At 41.0% G+C, this 17,493-nt stretch overlaps 2 protein-coding genes across 6 annotated transcripts in view; one reads left to right on the top strand and one right to left on the bottom strand.

Annotated features, from left to right (window-relative positions):
* Window positions 1-7,139, top strand: part of stambpl1 (STAM binding protein-like 1) — a 63,570-nt gene extending 56,431 nt beyond the window's left edge. For all 5 annotated transcript variants that reach the window (XM_072557823.1, XM_072557825.1, XM_072557822.1 and 2 more), the window contains exon 11: window positions 6,798-7,139. In XM_072557823.1, the coding sequence (XP_072413924.1) occupies window positions 6,798-6,854 (57 nt within the window). In that variant the 3' untranslated portion in view covers window positions 6,855-7,139. The remainder of the gene's footprint in view (window positions 1-6,797) is intronic.
* A 1,396-nt stretch (window positions 7,140-8,535) lies between these two features.
* acta2 (actin alpha 2, smooth muscle) lies at window positions 8,536-17,020 on the bottom strand. The gene is made up of 9 exons (XM_072557821.1): window positions 16,882-17,020; window positions 15,488-15,633; window positions 14,503-14,631; window positions 14,240-14,350; window positions 13,904-13,988; window positions 13,657-13,818; window positions 12,581-12,772; window positions 11,442-11,623; window positions 8,536-9,243 (listed from the first exon to the last, which is right to left on the bottom strand). The coding sequence occupies exons 2-9, from the start codon at window positions 15,614-15,616 to the stop codon at window positions 9,100-9,102; spliced, it is 1,134 nt and encodes a 377-aa protein (XP_072413922.1). The 5' UTR covers window positions 15,617-15,633; window positions 16,882-17,020; the 3' UTR covers window positions 8,536-9,099.
* Window positions 17,021-17,493: the final 473 nt, after the last annotated feature.

Here is a 17,493-nt window from a genome sequence, read left to right as displayed (position 1 = left end):
CAGAACAGGGTTAGCTCATTTCTCACGACATTAAATGAGCAGGAGCAATAAAAAATGAATTAGGTTAAAACTTAAAGGAAATGAACTGAATAGCTGGCAAGGTCACACAGATGACTGGATGTTTTCACTGCTTAAAAATTACGACAGAGTTCAGAAATAATTTTACATTGTTTACAAAATAAGATTTATAATAGTGTCAAATTTACAAAATTCATAAATTCTGTGCATATACATACAAATAATAGAGTTGAATATCGAAATCCTTATGAAGCAGATATTCAACATGCACTGGCTTTAAACCACTGAAGTAACAGCAGAATATGCTGATAATACACAGCATCTGTGGTGAGGGAAACTGAATTAACATTTTGGACACAGGAACAGAAATTGCTGGAAAAATTTATCGCAGTTGTAAAGAAAGATTACTGTACCCGAAACGTTGTCTCCACAGATGCTACCAGACTTGCTGAGATTTTTCTGCAATTTCTGTTTTTTTGTTTTCGATTTTCAGCATTTCATTTTTTAAAATGTTTTGAACCTTTTTATGAGAGCTGGAAAAAGATTGAAATATGTCAGATTAAAGCCAGTAAGGAACAGTGAAATGTAGGAAAGTTAGGGTGGCTTGGAAAGTAAACTGTAATACCTGATAAAGTGGAAGGCAAGCGAGATTAATTAACAAGAGGATGGTAATGGTGGTCAGCAGTAGTCCATTGTGGGAATGAAAATTGTAATATTCCTCACTCTGTGTACTATTAAACAATATATTTTATAAATCAAGAATATCTAAAACATAAGGAAGTACCTCAGAGTGAAACATGTTGTATAGAGAACTTGAAATGTCCTTGCAAAAGTTCTGTAATGTTTAAGTTAAAATGTTTTTGTGTGCAAATTCTATGAATAAAGTGTATATTTGTAGATAAAAAAACAATAGTGGTGGTGCTAGGCAAAATGCGATAACAATGAGGCAAATAAAGAAACAATAGTTTTTTAAAAAAATTATTCCTTCAGGGATGTGGGCTTCACAGGCCTGTCCTGTGTTGATTGCACATTACTAATGTGCCAGGGAGCCAGGTTCGATTCCAACCTTGGGCGAATGTCTGTGTGGAGCATGCGCTTTCTCCCCGTGTCTGCGTGGGTTCCCTTTGGGTGCTCCGGTTTTCTCCCACAGTCCAGTGATGTGCAGGTTAGGTGAATTGGCCATGCTAAATTGCCCGTAGTGTTCAGGGATGTCTTAGTTAGGTGCATTAGTCAGGGGTAAATATAGGGTGGGGAATCGGGCTGGGTGGGTTACTCTTTGGAGGGTCGGTGTGGACTTGTTAGGCCGAAGGGCCTGTATCCACGCTGTATGGATTCTGCTAAATGCTCTGAAGAAGATGCTGATGAGCTGCCTTTATAAATTACTGTAGTCCCATTTGGTGTAAACACCCCACAATGTTATTCGGGAGGGAGTTCTCAGGATTTTGACCCAGTCACGCTGAATGGTATGGTGATGTATTTCCAAGTTAAGTGGTGAGTGGCTTGGAGGGAACTTGCAGGTGGTGATGTTCCCCTGTAGCTACTACCCTTGCTTTTCCAGATCGCAGGGGTCATGGGTTTGGAAGGTGTCAAGTTTCTCACATGTTCTTAGAGCTGCACTCATCCAGGCAAGTGCAAAGTATTTCAAAACAACCCTGACTTGGGTCTAGAAGATGGTGGGTTGGCTATGTGAAGTCAGGAGATAAATTCCTTGCTGTGGGATTCCTAGCCACCTCTTGTAACCATAGAATTTATATGGCTGGAGAAGCTTTCTTTTTCGATTGGTGATACATTTCCAAGTCAGGATGGTGAGTGGTTTGGAGAGGAACTTGTTGGTGTTCCCATGTATCTGCTGTCCTTGCCCAGGTAGATGGTAGTGGTTGTGTGTTTGGAAGGTGCTGTCTAAGGAGCCATGATGGATTTCTGCAGTGTACCTTGTAGATGGTACACATTGCTGCTACTGAGGGTCATTGCTGGTGGGAGACGATCTGTGTGGATGTGATGTCAAACAAATGGGCAGCTTTGTCCTGATTAGTGTTAAACTGCTTCAATATTGTTGGAGCTGCACTCATCCAGGCAAGTGGGGAGTATTCCACCACACTCCTGAGTTGTGCCTTGTAGATGGTGGCCAGGGTTTAGGAGTCAGGAGGAGAGTCAACAAGGTTTCCTCCAAGCCAGATATCACCCTGACCTGGAAATATATCGTTGTTCCTTCAGTGTCACTGAGTCAAAATCCTTGAATCCCTAATGGGACGGTGGGTCAAGCTACACCTCATAGACTGCAGCAGTTCAGGAAGGCAGTTCACCAACATCTTCTCCAAGGTAATTAAAGATATTAAGGGTTTAGAGGGATCTGGGCCAAGTGCTGGCAAATGGGACTAGATTAGGTTAGGACATCTGGTCAGCATGGACGAGTTGGAACGCAGGGTCTGCTTCTGTGCTGTACGTCTCTATGACTCGAATTAGGGGCAGGCAATATGTGCTCAATTCTCTCCGTCCTTGAATGAAAACGCTTTATTGAACCAAACTTGATTTCTCCCATCAGCTGGTAAGTGTAGAGAGAGGGATATATTGGTCTATGAGGTTACAGATTGTGATTGAAAACAATCTTGTTGTTGCTGATGTCCCGTAGTGACTCTTTGATTCCTGCTTTCGTATTGCTAGATTTATTCAAAATCTGTTCCATTCAACAATGTACCAAAAATGATGGAAGCCAATATCCTGTCACCAAGTCCCCCTTTATTTACATGTGGAGAGTCTTTGACACACAAATTCCTTGCTGGTAGATGATAGCCCGTTATCTGTGACCAACATGTGCCGAAGTTGATGTATTGCAAAAGATGTACGCGGTGTTTCTGTCGTCCTCCCCATGTTTGGTGAATGAACTCTATGCACAACAGCCACTCCATGCACGACAGCCATTTGACTGAGAGTCTACAATGACTAAGAGTGTCAAGTCCATGAAAGGACCTGTATAGTTGACATGTAACTGAGTCCAGTTTACCTGGCCATTACCACAAATGTGAGGGAGCTGCTGGTGGTAATTTTTGTCATTGTTAGCACTCTGGGCACAGCCCCACCAACGTGGCTCTGTCTGCATCCAATCATAGCCACCAGCCATAACTTCTTGTCAACATCTTCATTTTGGAAACTTCTGGATGACCCTGGGGTAGAGTTCAGCCAGTATCTGGCATCGACCTTTGCTCAGGACAATCGTCCTTGCTCTCCATAATAATATGCCGTCCTCTACTGCGGTCTGGTGTCCCTAGATCCAAAAAGGTTTCAACTCTGGTTGTGATGGCTCTTTGGTTTCTCCCATCACCATCAGCTGGTTCAGTTATGCCCAGACCAGACCTATCTGCGCCCACAATCTGATACTGCCAGCTGTGACCGGAAGGGTGAAGATAATTTAAAACCGTACAGACTCTTTCAGTGGTGGTACAACCGGTGATGCATCTGCCAGCAGGAGGCAACTTAATGCATCGGCATTTGCTATTTTGGCTTCCTTGACTGTGTTCTAACTTGTACTTAGTATTAGAGCCCACTGCTGAATTTGGCCTGAAGCTATGAGTGGCATTGCTTTGACCTCTCCTCATAGACCTAACAAAGGGTTTGTGGTCTGTTATTATTACAAATTTACGTTTGTACAGGTTTGCTGGAATGTCCTGATTCCAAACATGTCCACCAATTCTTCCTTCCCTCTCTGGGCGTATTTTCACTCTGCATTAGCCAAAGTCATGGATACATAGACCATTGGGCATTCTCTCCATTGGCCCAACTGTGAACTAATACTAACCAATGCCATACAGGGAGACATCACATGCCCATATCAGATTTAGCTTGTGACCATAGTGTGCCAACACCTTAGAGGATGACAATTGTTTCTTCACTTCCCTGAAGACTGTGGCTTGGCTACATGACCATTTCCAAGGTTGACCCTTTTCTAAGAGTTGATGGTAAGGTACCAGAAGGAGACCAGGTTATATATGAATTTTCCGTAATAGTTCACCAGCCTAAGGAAAGACCAAAGCTCTGGTACAGACATGGGAGCCGGGGCACTTTTGATCACCGTCACTTCATATTCCAACAGGTATACCCCGGTCTTGTTGACTCTGTAGTTAAAGTGGGTCACTTAGGGTACCTGGAGCACGCATGTTTTCCTTTTAAGCCATAACCCCACCTGGGAGAAATGTCTAAGAACTATATCTAAGTTCTCTAAGTGCTCCTTATTAGTCTCCCCAATAATTCGCATATCATCCCGATAAATGGTGACCTGAGGTATACCTAGTAAAATGTTCTACATTGTCAGCTAAAAAATGGCACAGGCTGATGATACCCCAAATGGCAGTCACGTATATTGGTACAAACCCTAATGGGATATGAATTGTAGGGTACTTCTGGGAATCCTCATCTAATTCCAGTTGCAAATAGGGATCGTTTCTGTCCAACTTCTTGACGGACAACACCCCCCTGCCAGCTTTGCGTCTAAATCCTCTATGTGAGGGATTAGGCATTTAGCCAGCTGCAAAAAGCAGTTTATTGTTTGTTTAAAATCCCCACAAAGGTGAACCAACTAGTTGGACTAACACAATCCGCCCATTCTGCAAACTGTCCTGGTTTGATCATTCCTTCGCTTTCCAACCTTCTGACTTCTGCCTCTACGTTTGCCCGTACTTTTGAGTGAGTCTTGCAGAATTGTGAAATGGTTTCCAGGTCAACAAGGAGGGTGGCCTTGGCTCCTTTGGTAGTCCCTAGACCTTCCTGAGAAACTTTTGGGTATTTAATTCGGACTTTGCTCAGGCAGCTATTTTGTCATTGAAAATGTTGCGCCAATCTTGGTGAACCTATTTCAACCAATTTCGCCCCATCAAGCTTGGGCCTGAACCTTGCATCAGAATCAGTGGTGACTGAATCAGCTGCTTCTCATCAGAGTCTGGAATCCGTAAAGGTTCCCCGATATTCATTCTCAATCTAGCCGAGGTCTCGCGTGAACTTAATGGCTGGAGTCCAGAACGAGTTTTGTTAAAGACTGGTTCTGCGATCACTGGTATTGACCTCCATTAGAACTGGGTCACCATTTAAACATATGTTTATTTTGTTTGGTTTTGATTTGGATGTTGCTAAGCAATTTAACTGTTCCAAACCAGATGCAGGTGGGCTTTCTAGAATGTGCACTCTCCTGGATACCAGCCTATGAGTTATTTTACTCTATTTAGGTCTAGTGGGACTCTTTTGCTGTCTCAAGTCTGCAGCAACTACAATGGCCTGCTGCTCCAGATTCTCGAGAAAATTTTAACTGTTTTGGGGTTTTGCTGTGAGCTGACCTACAGTCCCTCAGTTCAGGATATGTCCTGAGTGAGGCTATGCAGTTGTCTTCAGAAAAGTGATGTTCCCCAAACTCAGTTGGACTGGCGACAATATGAGTTCCCTGGCTGGGGCTGTTAATCTTTTCCAATCAGGAAGCCCTGGCTGACAGATATAAACAGGAATGTTTGCCCTTTGGTTTGAAGGGCAGTGCTTGTCACTGGCCACTCGGGTGTTTTCCTATTTTCCTGGTGGTGGCAATTGAATAAAGATTCGTGCACTTTGTGTCCTTCACTGTGTCTCACATCTATACACACACACACACACACACACACACACCAGAAAAAAAAAGAGAAACAGGAAAGACACTCAGCATTGCCCTTTGATGTGAAGGGCAGTGCTTGTCACTGGCCACTCGGGTGTTTTCCTATCTTCCTGGTGGTGGCAATTGAATAAAGATTCGTGCACTTTGTGTCTTTCACTGTATTTCACACCTACGCACACACACCATGGGTGCTGGGGAAAAAAATAAGCACTACCGCAGTTAGGCGGTAGTGTGGGGGTTAAAAATAAAAAAAAATTTTAAAAAAGAAAAAAAAAGTCATCTGACTACGAATAAAAAAAAACTCTAGGGGGTGGAAATCGAATAAATATTCGTGCACCTTGTGTAAAAAAAAATAAACAGGAATGTCAGAAGTTCTGTTCACTCTGAGAGCTGGCTCTGAGGGAGCTGGATCAGTGTCAAGGACTCTCCATGTATAAGTAAAGTGGGATTTGGTGACAGGAATACCAGACTCTGTGGAGTTATTTCATTTTCCTTCTCCATTCTTCTGTATTTCTGAGCATAAAGTTCATAAATTATAATGTGAAGTGTTGCCAGTGAAGTGGAAGAGGAATATTATAGAGAATACATGTTAAGTACAAACGTTCTAATGTGTTTCAGTGTAACCGTAGTCTTTCCATTGATCTTTTTGCTGTCCTGATTCTGTTGTGCCTTGGTTTCCTCATGTCTCCATCTAATGTACCCTGACAAGTCGCTTTTAAGATAAGTGACCCAGAATAAAAATCTGATATTGAATCAAACATTTGGGAACGTTGTCTAAAAGTTTGGTCACTGCAGTAAATTCATCCAGGTATCCTAAAGCGCTGATTTATTGAGGTTGTGAGAGATGGAAAGAGATGTCGCAGTGGAGTTTCAGAGTTTAATTGGATGCTGGTGCTGGTGAGGGGCATTATGAAGGAGTGGAGGGAACACAAGAGGCCAGAGTTGGAGGTTGTAATAGATAAAGTACAGAGGATGGGAAAAAAAAGTGTTACAGATAGAAACGATGAAGGAACATTCATTATGTAGTTAAAAGAAGTCTAACAAGTTGATGAAATACACAGCATTTAGTAGAAGCATTTTTCTGGATGGTTGCTTATTTAATGCAGTATGTTGTAAACATTACATGCCAAACTCATGGCTAATTTTCTTTCAGACTTGCAAACACATCGTTGTGAAGGATATGAGTATCATCATCATGGACATGAGGTGACAGCATGAGACTACTACAATCCTGGAGTCTGTATAAATTATTTAGAATAAACAATATGTTGCTTTCAGGTTTTTATGACCAGTTTCAGACAACTGGATTATTTAACACTTTTTGTACATTCAGGTGAAGTAAAGTGAAATAAGGTGGTTAATATTTCTTTTTGAAATGCACCAAGTATTTCACATGTATAATGTGAAATTGCAAATGCTAGTTATGTCCAGAAATGTTTATAAAATTGACCCTGAACTTCACTCAGAAGCCAATAAATGCTGTTCATTTCTTTGCTATGTTTGGTGTGTGCTTCTCTTGTTGTGGGTTTAGAAAGTGCAACTTAGCAAAGTTAAAGCTCTTAGAAGTGGTGTTTTTTTCTTCATTACTGATTTTTAGGTTGCACCTTGTAATGTTGTCATTCAACCATTCTCATTAAATTTAACCATCTGTTTGATCCCATGTGGCCTGGGGAATCCTACAAAATGTTTTGTCCAGTTTCCTTTTACAAAAGCAAAGGTGCAGAAAGTTTCCAAGCTATTGTTACCAAAAGAAATTGCTGAGTGACCACAGCCATAGCTGCGGTGATACTGTCTTAGCCAGATCGACTAATCTTAATAGAAAGTACCTTAAGTGTGCAGTACTCACACAACCTAAGTATATGTCAATGTTTAATTGATGTAGACCATTCAGTGATTAAAAATACTTATAAATTCTGCTTTTCGTCTAACTGTTCACCACCAAACACCCAAAAGGGTTAAAGTTCACTTGCAAATGTGAACACCAAGACCACATATCCCACAATTACTTATTGGGTAATACAGTGGGCACGTTTCTCAGTTAGTCACATAACTAATGCAGTGGACAATGTTGTTCTGTTAGCTATCATTTTTGTAGGTTTCCAGTAAACTTATATGTTTTTATTCTAATTAGCTGCCTATTAACTGAGAGGATAGGATAGAAACATCACCAGTGATGAATTTAATCTGTTAACATATGAATTGCTGTGGGATGTGCCTGATGTAAGAACTACTGGTGAACACTAGTGTACAGAATCAGTGGGTCTTGATGAAAGTAGCCACATTAGTATATTGTAAATATTACATCATTCCTATGAATTGCATGAATTGTCCTTCACAAATGCATATTGTTTTTCCTTCACAAATGCATATTGTAAAAACTGAAAATTATTTTTGTTTGATTCTCAACCTATTTTTGACCCAAAATTTTCTTGAATAGTTTAACACAAAGTAACTAGTTTAAAGGAACAGTTTACACTGATAGGAATGATGCTTAATTAGCAACACACTGAATTATTACTGAATTCAACATGGAACACTTCAAAGGTAACACTTACTGTATAATAATTTTTATGGTGAGCAGTTTCATGCAGCAAACATTATGATATTGTTAGACTGTACTCATTCCAACTTTATATGGGAACAAAGAAAAATCTAAAGATTTAAGGTAACTTGTAGTCTCGTTATATTTTAAAAACACTTATTTTAATTTCTTTAGTTTTCATGTTCAGTACTGTTAACCACATGTAACACCTATGCTTGAAATAGTACTGATTTCAAAGTAATTGAGACTGAATAACAAAAAATAAGTTTTCTATATGGGTCTTCCAATTGAGTTCGTTGTTAAATTGGATTATTAATTTCTATTATTAAAAGCACAAGACACACCTGAGTTCAGAAACCCAGTGGACTGCTTGAATCAAGCATCCCCTGTAACAGTTTATTAAACCATCATTTTTTTTATTGAGCATTAAATCCAAGATGACTGCATTTCCCAGAAAATAAAGTAGAAGCAGACAACGGTGAAAGGAGATGTAAGCAGTTTAGGAAAATGTCAACAAAACTTATATAAATTGGCAATGGGAGATTATTTAATCTGAAGCCAAAAGTTTCAAACCAAATTTAAAATTAAAGGTGATATCTTGTAATAAATAAACCAAGATACAGTTTAAATTTTCTCTGTCATCTCTGTTTATAGTTAAGTCTGATTAGTTCACCATTACTCTACGAAATAAATAGGTGTCAAATATTTCAGGAAACACAAGACAATTGTGAATATTCTGGCAGCACATTCTGACTTTATTTTAAAAACTCCCATTCATTCAGGTAAAGCTACAGCTAATGTCTAGTGACAGAGCAATGGAATGCAAACAGTAGAAAGTATGTTTCTCTAATTGCACATTCACAGTTTTCTTGTTGCAAAAAGATACAAAAAGAGGAAGAGGAAAGATGATGGTTTAAAAGCATTTGCGGTGTACAATAGATGGACCAGCCTCATCGTATTCGGGCTTGCTAATCCACATCTGCTGGAAGGTGGAGAGAGAGGCCAGGATGGAGCCACCAATCCAGACTGAGTATTTGCGCTCAGGAGGAGCAATGATCTATTATAAAAGGTACATAACAAAATGATATCAGTGACTTATACATAACCAGTTTGCAATCGCAGCTTAAATAATGGGCAAGATTCACTCATTTGATTCTTTGAGAAAGTGGCTTTCTATTGGAATTGTTATTTTACAACTTTTATTTTGCTTTCTTCAAATTCCCACAAACGTTTGCTAACTGTGGAGGTGGGCTGGGGATCTGGCTTTGTCAGTGCAGCTGTTCAGTTGGCTATAAGGGCATGATGGTGATCTAAAGTGCCTAGTTTCTTGCCATTTTTCCACTTCCTGTCCATGAGAAGGTGCCTAATCCTTTGGAATATCACCATTTGGAGACCTTCTGGTACTGTGGATACAAGCTTATTTGCAGGCACTGATGCCTGTTAGCTCTGCTTTGTCATAACATGGCTGGGGGTTCAAGACCTATCTCAGCACCTTATTCTAGCATGGCCTACTGTACTAAATATTGAATATCCAAAAGTGCAATCTTTTGGATGAGATGTTAAAATGATGTAACATATTCCTACTCGGTGGATGAAATAAGCCTCCTAACATTATTAAAACAAAATCACAATATTTTTAGGATTGTGACCAAAAGCCAAATCCTACACCCACTTCCCCTCAACCTCCTAACTGCAACAAACAGATGTGCTGTCAAACTCCAATTCCTGTCATTAAAAGGTTGCACATATCCAATCTACAATGCTGATTAAAGTACACATAAATTCTGAAATTAGACTATAATTTACAAGACTTACTACAGGCTGAAGTATTAGAGAACTTGAAATTGTTGTTGGTTTGAAGTAGTGTTAAAATGTTACGTTTTGGTAATCTAAACTTCATTTTCATGCAGCCAATTGCCAATGCTAAAATATATTACTGCAAGAGAGATGGTGGTGTGATGGTAATATCACTGGACAAATAATTCAGAGTCCTGTGCAATTCCCTGGGAATAGGGTTTCAGATCCTATCATGGCAGCTGGTGGAACTTAAATTCACTTAATAAATCTAGAATTGAAAGTTAGTCACTGAAACAGCAACCATGAAACTATTTGTTGTAAAAGCCTATCTGGTTTGCTTTATGTCCTTGAAAAAAGAATATTTACTCTCCTTACCTGGTTTAGTCTCCATCTAACTCTAGACGCATAGTAATGTGGTTGATTCGAAACATTTCTCTGAAAGGACTGAGCAGGCCATAAATTTCAAGGGCAGTTAGGGAAGGGCAATAAATGCAGATCTTGCCAGGGACTCCCACATGCCATGAAATAATACTTTGAGCTCCTTTTCATGTATTTGGCCTCTGTTCCGCATTGTCATTAGACATCATTTCCTGACTGAGTAGTAATAGGGATAAATTGCTCTTACACTATTGTTCAGCCAGTCAAAGAAGACAGATACCTGTTTTTCTTGTATCACTTCAAGGAAAAGCACTCCTCGGGCTCAAGGTCAGGACTTGGATGAATAGTTTGTATTAACATCTCTCCATGCTTATCCATCTATCTTAGCTATTTTTGCCACTGTTCACCTCCAATAACTTCAGACGTAAGAGTTATAAGTTTTTTTAAAAATATACAGTTATTTAAAGTTAATATATTTTAGAAAGATACCTCAATGTTTATCAGAGCTCTGTTAATTAAAAAGAAATTTGTAGATTTGTTTTTAACATGTAACCCATGTAGAACCATATTTGTTGAACATAAATACCTATCTAATTGGAAGTGCATTTTATCAATAAGGATATTTAACATAGATCTTTTATGAGTTGGGTCAAGAAAATTCTTAAAATTATCTCTGAAGACAAAAGATTAAATCAAGAATTGTTGAGATTGGCTTTAAATAATTTATAGTTGTGCACTTTATAAATAGATTTACCAATGGAATGGACATTAGAGAAACTTTCCTTTCATATATGGTGTATACCTATGTTGTCTGTATTGTACTGTGTTAAAAGATACCATTGACAGAATGCATTGAGGCAGAAGCAATGTATCAGCTGATGTTTATGGTGACTACATGGTCTGAACATCAACATGAGTGATTTCTGCCTTGTTCTGGCTTGAACAATACAATCACAGAAAAACATAATCTTTTTCATCCCTTTTGCTTCATTTTGTTGGAGAAACAACCATTCTGTTTGATACTATTAGCAATGATCAGACACAAAATAATACTGCTGTTTAATTTCCTTAATTACTAACCTTGATTTTCATGGTGCTGGGAGCCAATGCTGTGATTTCCTTTTGCATACGGTCAGCGATACCAGGGTACATGGTGGTACCTCCAGACAGTACGTTGTTGGCGTACAAATCCTTCCTGATGTCGATATCACACTTCATGATGCTGTTATATGTGGTCTCATGGATACCTGCAGACTCCATTCCTGCCAAGTAAATGGTATAGTAAATCAGTAAGATCAAAGGAAGTTTTGAATTCCACTCACCTATGTAAAAGATATCTCATCGTGCTGACTAGGGAGAAAAATGCAAGCTTGTAAACCTGCTGTTTGTTGAGATGTGATTTAATTCAAAATCACAAATGGATTAAGCAGATACTGGTTAGATAAAGTGTTGTTAGTTATATTATGGCACATACTGTTTCCAAACAGATACATGGGGGCCATAGGAACAGGAGTAGGCCATTCAGTCCCTTGAACGTGTTTCACCAGTCAGTTAGATCCTGGCTAATTCTGAACCAGAACATCATTTACCCATGGAGATGTTTGAACATATAGTACACAGTTTCAGAATACAATGATGATGGCTCTGGCCATGAATGACTCACTTGAGAGTTGGCTACTCCTGAGTCAGTTGATGTTATTGTTGAATTAGTAATAAAAGTTCATTGTAGTCCCAAATGTGGATGCAGTTTTCCTATTCAATAAGGAGGATGTTGGTCATGATAGTATTCCAGCTACCATGGTCCAAGATGGGCGGCACGGTGGCACAGTGGTTAGCACTGCTGCCTCACAGCGCCGGAGACTCGGGTTCAATTCCCGCTTCAGGCGACTGTCTGTGTGGAGTTTGCACATTCTCCCCGTGTCTGCGTGGGTTTCCTCCAGGTACACCGGTTTCCTCCCACAGTCCAAAAATGTGCAGGTGAATTGGCCATGCTAAATTGCCCGTAGTGTTAGGTAAGGGGTAGATGTAGATGTACATGTTGGGGTATGTTTGGGTTACGCTTCGGCGGGGCGGTGTGGACTTGTTGGGCCGAAGGGCCTGTTTCCACACTGTAAGTAATCTAATCTAATACAGCATAGCTCACCAATGTGTTCTTTTTACATCCTATAAACCACTCAACAGAATTAGCAACTAATGCTTACTCCATAAAATCAACTCACCAATGAAAGATGGCTGGAAGAGAGTCTCTGGGCAACGGAAACGCTCATTGCCAATGGTGATGACCTGGCCATCAGGCAGTTCATAACTCTTCTCTAAGGAGGATGAGGAGGCAGCTGTGGCCATCTCATTCTCAAAGTCAAGAGCCACGTAGCACAGCTTCTCCTTAATATCACGGACAATCTCACGTTCAGCTGGGAATCAAAGGGAAGTAGTACATAAGATTTGTCTTTGATAATTCTACTGCACATAGGCTTGTGTTTGCTCTCCTTTAAAGTGGAAATGAAATTATTGAGACATCATGTTGCAAGGAATATCTTGAAAAAATAAGAAGTAAAACTAAACAAATCTTTTAACAGCTGCCCAGCAACTTTCTAACGATCTGATCATTTGCATCAGTTGAATTTGCACTTGCTCCAGTTGGATAACATCTATCACAGTCTTTCCTTGATATGTAAAATGCTGTTTGGCTTGCCTTTCCTGAGGGAAGGGGGAACATGAGTTATTTTTATTTGGAGCTGTTTATATCCGTCTGTTGGTTGAATAATCTCAAGGATCCTACATGAAGACTTGACTTTGAATTCATCAGTGAGACAACTGGGGGAAATAGGCTTTGTCACCGTTGTTAGGATTAGGCATTTCTCAAATTATTCTAAACTGGGGATACAAACAGTTTTTAATTCCTTTCATTATAAAAAAAAACAAATAGTAGAAAGATGTATGATATGTCTGTACTTAACTAGCAGAAAGTGAGGACTGCAGATGCTGGAGATCAGAGCTGAAAAATGTGTTGCTGGAAAAGCGCAGCAGGTAAGGCAGCATCCAAGGTGCAGGAGAATCGACGTTTCAGGCATAAGCCCTTCTTCAGGATTCTCCTGCTCCTTTGATGCTGCCTGACCTGCTGCGCTTTTCCAGCAACACATTTTTCATGTCTGTACTTAAGCACATGAAAGCCTCCCACTTTACACTTATTGGATCACTGCAAGCTTAAATGTACTTTTAACAGAAAGTAGTTGTCCTCAAAACCACAGCCATGTAGTTGTGGCTGTATTTTTAAAAAAGTCATCCTGCTCCTTACCTGTGGTGACAAATGAATAGCCGCGTTCAGTAAGGATTTTCATGAGGTAGTCAGTGAGATCACGGCCGGCCAGATCCAGACGCATGATGGCATGGGGCAGGGCATAACCCTCGTAGATTGGCACATTGTGGGTGACACCATCTCCAGAGTCCAGCACGATACCTGCACACAACAACCACCTGATCAGAAACAGCCACAGAAGTGGGCCCTCCCATCTTCCAATGCAGGTAACAACACCCAGACTTACCAGTTGTACGGCCAGACGCGTAAAGGGACAGCACGGCCTGGATAGCAACATACATGGCTGGCACATTGAAAGTCTCAAACATGATCTGGAAGTGAAGAAAATAGTATGTCATGCCATTATGTAATTAAACACTTGTCAGTCCATTGATTATACTGGCATAACTGAAAACCATGCCCAAGGCTTGGAAATTGTTACATCAATATTTTTTAACAGAATGTTTATTTAGTGGATGTGCTGGATCCAATTAATGGATTTGCCAAATCATTGCAGCATAATGTAGCGAGTCAGGAGCAAGTGCATTAGTGAGAAGCTAGCAACAAACAGGCAGCACAGTACCTGGGTCATCTTTTCGCGGTTGGCCTTGGGATTCAGGGGAGCCTCAGTGAGCAGAGTTGGATGTTCCTCAGGAGCTACACGTAGCTCATTATAGAAAGTGTGGTGCCAGATCTGTGGGAAAAAGACCAGTGTTTTAAAATACGGCTGTTCTGTTCATCCCACTGTCAATTATTTTATCAATTAGCTTAGTTCAATATCAGGCCTTTGGATGTTCCCAGCCATGTTGATTTAACTGGTTCAGGAGGTTGCAAATGCTCTCTTGCCTTCTCCATGTCGTCCCAATTTGTGATGATGCCATGCTCGATTGGATATTTCAGGGTCAGGATCCCCCTTTTACTCTGAGCCTCATCGCCCACATAGCTGTCTTTCTGGCCCATTCCAACCATAACACCCTGTAAAGGTCGAACAGAACACGTAGAGTTCATATGTATGATCAACACACTACAGCAATGTTTGACAATATATAATTAGGGGAGCCAGAATGCAACACCTATAGCTGGAATAATTAACATGGAGTTACTGTGAATTTGTCATTTAGCTAGCTGCAGAGCTATAAGTTAAAATGACTTTTGGAAATCACAGTGGATCAGAAGGCATCCGTGGAGAGGGGGAACAAGCTAACGTTTCGAGCCTAGATGACTCTTCGACTCAGCTCTGATGAAGAGTAATCTGACCTCGAAATGTTAGCTTGCTTTCTCTGCACAGATACTGTCTGGCCCACAGTGATTTCCAGCATTTGTCTGTTTTCAGTACAGAATCCAGCATCTGTAGTAATTTGCTCCGACGATGACTTTTGGCTCTTATGGGATAAATTTCATCCAGAATCAAAGCTTGTCATTTTCATAAAATTATGCAGCACAGAAGGCAATTTGCTCCCACATGCCATTACTGAATATAAAAGTTATTCATTCCACTCCCATGAATCGTTTTAAGTGCATGTACTATTTGAAAGTTACCACTGATTTTACTTGCACCACTTTTTCAGGAAATGGATTCCAGATCAGAATGATTCTAGTGTGAAAGATATCCTAGCTCCACTTTGCCTGTTTTCCCAACTGCCAGTGTCCCCCTTTGGCCCTCTCACTAATGGAGATGATCCTGCCTCTATCAAAACTTGTCTCTCTCTGTCTGTCTAAAAGTGATTTGAAACATCGATGAGCATCTGGCGCACACATCCAGCGGTGTAAATAAGAAGCCACAGGCCCGCTGTTGTAGCTGAGCAGTTGCTGCTTGTCCCTGGCGGCTGACCTGATGGCGAGGACGGCCCACGATTGAGGGGAAGACCGCTCGGGGAGCGTCATCCCCGGCGAAGCCAGCCTTACACAGTCCGGAGCCGTTATCGCAAACCAGCGCTGTACTTTCCTCCTCGTCACACATGGTCAATCTGTATGGATCTGGTGGCGAGAAAGGAGAGATACCATTTCAGACCAGACAACACAACTCTGCCTGTGTGTGTGTTGATTCACGTGGTTAGCAATACATTCAATGTGATATTTAGTGTGTTGATGTAGATCCCAGAATGGGACAACTTGGCCCTTGTTAGATCAATATGAAACAATTTTGGGAATGAACCGCTTATTTAATTTACAGATCCCCGCAATATTCCTGTGAATTCAGAATATTCAGCACAAATAAATCATAACCAAATTCCCACTTTCTCAGGCAGTTCAAGGCTGTTTGAAGTTTTCAAAAGAGCCAATAGGTCCCTGCTCTCTAACAGGAAGTCCAATTTATTTTAATGCATCTTTTTTTTCCCTAATTAGGAAATCGCCTGCAGCACCATAAAAGTTCTCCTCAAGTATGTATTTCTTAGTCCAAGTTGCTCCTGCCCATCCTCGGGCATTCACCTCGGACTTGCAGTACCACGAGCGAGCAGAGGGGCGCTGCAAAGGGATTGGGAAAGGACCATATTTAGCCATGAACCCAGAAAATCCACAAGACGGAGCGGCTGCTACCCCAGTGTTACAGCTGGTCCGCGTCAAGCAATGGGCTCTGTTCGTGAACCCGTGAATCCTTCGCCAGAAACTGTCACCCTTATCCGTTCTGCCAATAGGCCACTACAAAGCAGATACGGAAAATAATACTGAAAAAGGAGCTTGATACCAGGAGCAAACAAGCTGGAGATTCTGAAGTCCAAATTAAAGCATTATATACACTGTAGGCAGCCAGTCTCTATAAACAGGAGCAAACTCCAGCACATCTGGAGATACACACAAGGAGTGCTCAAACCTAAAACTGTCAAAATCTGGAGAGCAACTTAATGAATTATCCCTCAGAGACTCATGGCTTCTAGAAACAAGCAGTAATTGCCTGTGCCGACTCTCAATTCAGATAGAAACCCTTACAACAAGTCTGTCAGTCGGCAACCACAAAACAAAAATCAAACCCACTTTGTTATCAGTCCTGAAGCCCACTTTTCAAACTCAACATAGTAAACCAGACAAGGCAGATTTCCACGGTACACCGTTCTGATATTTCATCGCCATTCAGTAAGCAAAACGACAGGTTATCTATTTGCCTTTGAGCATTTTCTTCAAAAAAAATCAAAATGTCAGGTTTTAGTTTGAGAAAGCCCCCGTGCATGCAGATGTGAGTAAATGCAGATATTGAAGTCAGGTAATTAACCCTTGCCTGGGACTCACCCTGTCTGCTTTGCCGGGGTCCTTTACTCTGGGATGGTGCACGCTCCCTCCCCGCTTTGTTAAGTTTTATAGCCCTTGAGTCTCGTCACCTTCTGATCCACCCACATCAGCCCCAAAAAAGGACCAGACCCCGAGCCCGACTGCATCGATTGCTGCTCCACAGCCATATACGGTCCTCACAAAAGCCCTTCTCTGGGTGGCCGGTGCACATTCCAACTGCGCAGTTCATGGAGTGAAGGGGAATATCAGCGTTTAGCATAAACAGAGCGACAACTCGGCAGCAGCTGCAAATATACACTGACAGCCCACTGATAAATGGGTCTTGCCATAGTTTGATCATCCTGCGTGACCACTGAGAATCTTAACGCAGCCAGGTTAAACTTCCTCTCATAAGCTGACCGCAGAACTAATATTTCTGCACATCATTTTTGATATCTGAGGCACATCCAGCGGCAGAGCTAAAGTTTCCAGAGGATTCAGTGCACCACAATCTATGGGGAGACGAGGAATATCCTTAGATGGTAAAGCCGAGAGATAGCCACATCCCTCTGTGAAACAACTCGATTTCATGAATTTAAAGGGACATCACTATAAAGGGAAGTGCAGACATTT

The sequence above is a fragment of the Chiloscyllium punctatum genome, chromosome 38 (genome assembly GCF_047496795.1).
Source record: "Chiloscyllium punctatum isolate Juve2018m chromosome 38, sChiPun1.3, whole genome shotgun sequence".
In the NCBI taxonomy this organism is placed as follows: domain Eukaryota; kingdom Metazoa; phylum Chordata; class Chondrichthyes; order Orectolobiformes; family Hemiscylliidae; genus Chiloscyllium; species Chiloscyllium punctatum.
This window is presented reverse-complemented; position numbering and strand designations above follow the sequence as displayed.

What these genes read in the sequence shown, in the direction of transcription:
- acta2 (XM_072557821.1), bottom strand. Translation starts at nt 15,616, where the DNA reads ATGTGTGACGAGGAGGAAAGTACAGCGCTGGTTTGCGATAACGGCTCC. An exon ending in CGCGTCTGGCCGTACAACTG is followed by an intron (nt 13,819 to 13,903) that starts GTAAGTCTGGGT and finishes TGTTGTGTGCAG; the next exon opens with GTATCGTGCTGGACTCTGGA. An exon ending in CTATTCATTTGTCACCACAG is followed by an intron (nt 12,773 to 13,656) that starts GTAAGGAGCAGG and finishes TTTGATTCCCAG; the next exon opens with CTGAACGTGAGATTGTCCGT.